The sequence below is a fragment of the Vicia villosa genome, unplaced genomic scaffold (assembly GCF_029867415.1).
Source record: "Vicia villosa cultivar HV-30 ecotype Madison, WI unplaced genomic scaffold, Vvil1.0 ctg.000011F_1_1, whole genome shotgun sequence".
Classification (NCBI taxonomy): domain Eukaryota; kingdom Viridiplantae; phylum Streptophyta; class Magnoliopsida; order Fabales; family Fabaceae; genus Vicia; species Vicia villosa.
The window spans coordinates 1,304,546-1,311,110 of record NW_026704941.1 but is presented as its reverse complement, the minus strand read 5'-3'; the positions used below and the strand labels follow the sequence as shown (position 1 = coordinate 1,311,110).

General features: G+C 28.1%; 1 protein-coding gene across 3 annotated transcripts; it reads right to left on the bottom strand.

The window, feature by feature from the left end:
• Nucleotides 1-513: 513 nt before the first annotated feature.
• Nucleotides 514-2,751, bottom strand: LOC131621746 (uncharacterized). Of its 3 annotated transcripts, none has more exons than XM_058892791.1 (3): nt 2,638-2,751; nt 2,456-2,527; nt 514-1,288 (listed from the first exon to the last, which is right to left on the bottom strand). In XM_058892791.1, the coding sequence occupies exon 3, from the start codon at nt 1,238-1,240 to the stop codon at nt 830-832; it is 411 nt and encodes a 136-aa protein (XP_058748774.1). In that variant the 5' UTR covers nt 1,241-1,288; nt 2,456-2,527; nt 2,638-2,751; the 3' UTR covers nt 514-829. The 3 variants fall into 3 exon arrangements, with proteins under 3 accessions (XP_058748774.1, XP_058748776.1, XP_058748775.1); XM_058892793.1 differs by having other exon boundaries at nt 2,456-2,515; nt 2,638-2,733; XM_058892792.1 differs by lacking the exon at nt 2,638-2,751 and having other exon boundaries at nt 2,456-2,611.
• Between the last annotated feature and the right edge of the window lie 3,814 nt (nt 2,752-6,565).

Sequence of the window (6,565 nt, the reverse complement as noted above, 5' to 3'; positions counted from 1 at the left end):
TTTGTCTAAATTTGTGTGCATAACTTACACTAGTTCCTCATTTTGCAAATTGATAAATACATTCTCAAAATTACAAAATATCATTGAAAGTACATTCTCAAAATTTGTGTGCATAACTTACACTGGTTCCTCATTTTGCAAATTGACAAATACATTCTCAAAATTACAAGATATCATTCAAAATAACTTATCAGTTAACTTATATCATTAGAGGTTATGACATCATGATAAATAAATATATCACATACATTGATCTTACATCAATGATATGTTATACATTAATCTTACATCAGTGACAAAACTAATTATGAACTGTAGTGCGCCAAATCCTTGACCTGCAACGAACTGCTCAAAATCTAAGGAGTATGTCGCTGTTGCAGATGATCCAAATTTCAATTCAAAGTTCAAATAGATTTTGAGATATGTGGTAATAATGCAGAAAAAGGTCAACACTAGAGTAATTCTCAGTAAATCACAGTCACCAGAGAGGGAGCATAAAATAAATGGTCATAATTGAAATTGAAGTGTAATCAAACCTTTTTCTCATCAACCTCAAAAATAAGTTGAAAGTCAAAGTAGAAAGGATTTGAATTCAAATTGTTAATAAAAAACTACAACTAAAATCTCAAATTCATGATTGACATTAATGTTAGGGAATCACCAAATGGAAACCCTCAAACCAGTCCCACCAAATCAAAAAGGAAAATAAAACTAAGGATAAAGATTCAAAAACAGGTAAATCAAAGATTTCTAGGCCTCACTTCCTATGTCATATTTTAGCCTGTAATATGAAAAGGAAGAAAGTTGTCGCGCAACTTTCGTTACTATCTTACTTGCACTGCACACCAGCTTCAGCAGCTCTACGAGGTGTGCTTTTGCGTCTGCTTCCGTTATGCCTAAATCCGTTGGTTTTTGTCGATTCCTCCGTGCTTGATCGGCTTCCAACGCCATTTTCTTCCTCAACTGAATCTAATTTCTCTTTCACCTGTAGATTTCTTTTCCTTTTCCTTGCAAGTTCTGTTGCTGTAGGACTTTTCACCTCTTTGTTAGATACTCCATTCTTAACATTCTCACCGTTAATATCTTCTATTTTCTCGATTTCTTCGTCAAAGTCGTCCTTTATCGGTTTCTGCGGCCTCCCTCTTTTCTTCTGTATTGGAACCTTTTCGTCTTCACCGCTTATGATATCATCTTGGTTAGTAACAGATAGCTTTTTACCCTTTCCTCTACCTCTACCCATGTTATCTTAAAATTTCCAGAAAAGCCGCAATCATGCAAACAAGGATCTCTGCAACAGAAGACACATAATAAACCATCCAAAATAAGAAAAGACACAAACTAAACCATGCAAAATATTCTAAATTAGCATAAATATAATTAGGTTGTATTCGTTCGGACAAAAGAAATCGAAAGGTAAAAGCCAAGAATCCCACAAAGTAGTCTCATCAATAGAGGAAAAAAGTGATTTGTTCAGACTCAGCTATGCTACAACACTATAGCGCCACTATAGCAGTTGTTTTACAACACTTTGTATTACATAACGTATCGCAGAAGTAAAGCGATTTGTTTATATTCTGCTATGCTACAATGTTATAGCACTCCAATAGCAGCTATTTGACAACACTTTGTACTAAACAACATAACACGAAACAAACAACAGAGCACTTTTTATCACATAACATATCACGGAATAAGAGCAATTTGTTTATATTCTGCTACGCTACAACGTTATAGCGCTCCAATAGCAGCTATTTGACAACACATTTTACCAAACAACATAACACAATACACAAACAATTGGTTTGAATTCCAGTATAATGTTGATAATCGCGACATAACACAAAACAATAACGATCGGTTTAAGTTCCAGTATAATGTTGATTATCGCAACTATCACGCAGCTATTTGACAACACTGCCACAAACAAATGCTCAATCCGGCAGTATTGATTAAAAAAGTTACCACAAACATAAACTTATAAGCCTCATGTTCAACATTATAGAATGAAAACATGATCTCAAATAAACAACACCATAGCTATGATTGTAACTGTTCATGAACAAAAGAAACCTAATTGATATAAATTAATATCCCCAAATCAATTTCATACAGAAACAATACAATATCTATGATTATACTTGCACACTTTTTGATTTTTACACCTCAAATAAACCTAAAACAACTCAGATTTTTCATTGAGAGAACCAAAACAAAAACACTTCTGATTTCAACAACACCTAATACAGAATTAAATTTATACAAAAAAAAAAGATTTTAGGGCATAAAAAAAAGTAAGCAAAACAATAATGAAGAAAATAAGCTTGAGTGAAAGATCCAGAAAATAAAAACCCTATAATAACAAAACATTGAAATGAAAACAAAACAATAGAATAGAAATTAGAAACCCATATAATACAATCAAAATTGTATAAAAAAGAGAAAGAGATATACTAACCAGAAAGGAGGAGGAGAATAAGTAGTAGTGATAAATTCAAAAACGGAATCTGCTAAAGCACTGAAAAAAACTCTATAATAAGCAACATGAAATGAAATAGAGTTAATAGATATTAAAATGATGAAAAGAAAAATAGAGTATTATTATTATTATGATCTGTGATAGATAAAAGAAAAGAATACCTAGAGCATGAAACAATGAAAAGATTGAAAAGAGAGTGAGTGTGTGTGGTTTGAAAGAGAGAAATGAAACAGAGGCCAAGTAGGGTGAATGAATGAATGAATGAATAGATATTTGTGTATGTATTGGCTCTTCACACTGTCACACTGTTTCTGTAGTAATTATTTTTATATATTTATTTCTAAATTTATTTTTGTCTGTGTAAAAGCGTGACGAGGAAAATTAAAGTTCAGGGGTAATTTAGTAAATTAGGGAGTTAGTATACTGTTAGGGAAAACCGTGAACAGCTAGATGTACGCGTAACGGTTAAGTGTTTGGGTTTTGATTGTGTGTGTGTGAGTGAGGTAGGGACTACGATGGATGTACTTGAATTCAAGAAACGATACTATTAGTACTAGGATTGCATTACGTCATCATCATAGTATGGGTCAAAGATGATGATGTCATATGGATAAGTATTATTTTTAATAGTATCATAATTAGTTGTTATTAATTATTCTATTAATTAAATATGGATCCATATAATTTATTACTGATAAATGACAATTAATATAAAGATTTAAATACATTTTTACTTTTTTTTTTAATTTTATTTTGAATTTTTTCTTTTTTAATTTCAGTTTTTTTGTTATATTTAAAATATTTTAAGATTTTGCTGGCCATGTCATTTTTACATTTGTCGTAATATTATTTGTGATGAGGTGTGATGTTACGGAGCTCAGGTGGATTCAAGTAAGTAAATATTTTTGTTTTATTAAAATAATTATTATTGTTACAAACGACACGGATATAATTATGAATGAGATTTTATATTCATTTTTTATTTATTATATATTATCTATGTTATATAAATATAACTCATTTTATATTTGAGTCACTCATTTAAAATAGAGTTTCTCTCTTTCTTTTGTCTCTACTCTTCTACTGTATTGCTTCTTATTAATTTTAAAATCACAAAAATTAAAGTACTAATTATCAAATATATTATTAATTAATTAATTTATTTATTATCATTCGGGTTGAATTTTAATATTTTATCTTATTAAATTATCAATAATTTATGAAAGATTATACAACAATGTGTTTGTTAAATAATTCCTTAATAACGTGATCAAAATAATAATAAATTTGTTATATAATTTTTGATTAACTTATCAAATATCTTTGAAAGATAATATTGAGTTTATTATATAATTTTGAAGAATTTATCAAACATTCAAAAAGATTGCAAATATTATTATTTTTAGAGATTAAAGGTAGTGCACTGTCAGTGTAAAATAGTTTACACAAACAACCAATCAAAATGCTTTAATTTGTCATGTAATTTCAATTTTTTAAAATTAAAAATAGGATTTATTCTGATTCATGTCTCTTATTGGTTGACAGTGTAAAAATACTTTACACTGCATTTCCTTTTTTCTCTTATTTTTATTAATTTTAAAATTTATAATTGAAATCGTGAAGAATTGAAAATTAAAGTTGAGGAGTACTTTGGTAATTGAGGAGGTAGTATACTGTTAGGAAAACCGTGAATAGCTAGTTGTACGCGTAACGGTTAAGTGTTTGGGTTTTGATTCTCTGTGTAAGAGTGGGGTAGGGACTACAATGGATGTACTTGAATTTAATAATCACACTACTAGTACTATGATTGCATTACACCATCATGTTTATTTATTTGTATAATTTGCATTCAAATCTCAAAATTGCGTAAATATTTTATTTTAATAGTATTATGATTACTTGTTAGATTTATTATTCAATTAATTAAATATAGATTCATATAATTTATTACTGATAAATAATAATTAATATAAAGATTTAAATATATCCTTACTTTTTTATTTTGAGTATATATATATTTTTTAATTTCAGTTTCTTTTGTTCTATTTGAAATATTTTAAGATTTTGTTGGCCATGTCATTTTTACATACAATATTATTTATAATGTGGTGGTGATTAGAGCTGTCAAATGGACCGGTCCGGCCCAGTCTGCTTCGGCCTGGTGGACCATCCTCTTTAACTTTTTTTTATCACTTGAAAACAAGTTGATGAAATTATATCTTATCTCAATCTTTTTCCCCCAGCTACCAAGTCCAGCGTCAATCACCACTGAAGTAACTAACGATTGGTATAAATATTTTTATTTTATTAAAATAATTATTGTTATAAATAGCATGATTATTAATGTCTATTTAATTAAGAGATTTTATATTTATTTTATATCATACAATATAATAAAGCAAAATGAGTATTTTGGCAAGTTTGCCATTTGTCACAATATTAGAGTCCTTGCTATTTTTAAAAATACTAATAATAGAAATATTGCTATATTTATCTTTATATTTATTTTTATATTTAATTAATTATTTCATTAATATGTTTAGACAAATAATTAAATTTTCAGCAGGGCTAATTAATGTATATTTGGTTTTCAAGATATTTGGTTCATTTTCTTTGAAAAAACAGACCCAATACAACTTTCATTTAGTATTCCAAAGTTCTTATGATTTCAAAAAGGTTATTCATATCAAAATCCCAAAAGTTATCCATATCAAAAACCTACCTCTCTCATTATATTAATAAAATAATATTTTTAATATAATTTAAAATTGAAATAAAAACTAGCTTTACATGTTAAGAGTATAACCAAGTGGCGCAAAAGAGAATTATTTTTTAATTGGCATTGCAATTGGGAGATGAAATCATAAATATTGACAATATCATAATGTGGTTTCAAGATTTATTAATATTTATAAGAATTTATTGAAAATGTTAATTGAAATATCATGAAGATGATCCTGGACGGTATATGTTGCATTCAAATATAGAAGTTATTATTTAATTCATTTTCTTCTACAACAACCACCACTAACTCTCTAAATCAAATGCTAAACTTTTAGAGAATTTATTGATGATAATCAAAATATAATTTAATACTTAAAAGCTTTTAAAATGAAATATTATTTGTTAACAAGATATACATGTTTAAATTCAAATAATATCTATATAAAGATGTAAATATAAAGAAAAATTAATCAACGATATTCTTTAATGTTGAGTTTTAATCAATCATAAAAGAAAACAATATGCTCTGGTTAAGTCTAAATTAACCTTTATTCTTATTGGTTATTATCTATAAATTAAGGGTTAATCATATCTAAAATAATATTTGGCAAAGTGATTGAATGGTCAGCTCAAAAAATTAATGCACCGGCCCATTTTGGATTGTAAACAGAAATTTTCATTTATCCATACAACGTATCAATTTCTTTTGTGTGTTACCAATGTAACCTTTGACTTTCTCTTCCAACATACAAAACCAATGCATCAGTTCTTTATCCTCTATTCTCTCTGCTTTCATCTTCCTCTTCATCTTCCTTCCTCCTCCTTCTCTCTCTTCCGTATTCTTTTCTTCCTTTTGTTTTTCTCTCTTCTTCCTCTATTTTTTTAATCAAAATAAAACAACTGAACCTAAATGCATCAAACCCGAATAAAATAGAAGAGAGTGTTGAAGAGTTGATTACACATGCTATTATTGATGTATTGTCGAAACGTCAAAATCACAATAATCCTTTTTTTATTTAAACCCTAATTGATTTTTTATTCTAAATGTTTATGTTTCTGGTTATGTTTGATTGTGTTTGCATGGTTCAATTTAGATATTCAGAGAGAAGAAAAATTTGTGCAGAAGGATAGTGAGGTCTCTCAGAAGGATTACAATGGTAATCTCGAGCTTTGCTTGCTTTTATCAGCTACTATGTGATTTTAATTGTTTAATGGTTTCGTTCATGTGTAGTATGTAAAAATAATTTACTGCCATATAGAAAGGCTTTAGATATCAAGATGACTATTTTTGTTTTGTTGGTTTTCAATTTGAAATGTCTGGTGAAGGAATTTTGACTTTACTTTGTTTTGGGCAGGAAATCAACT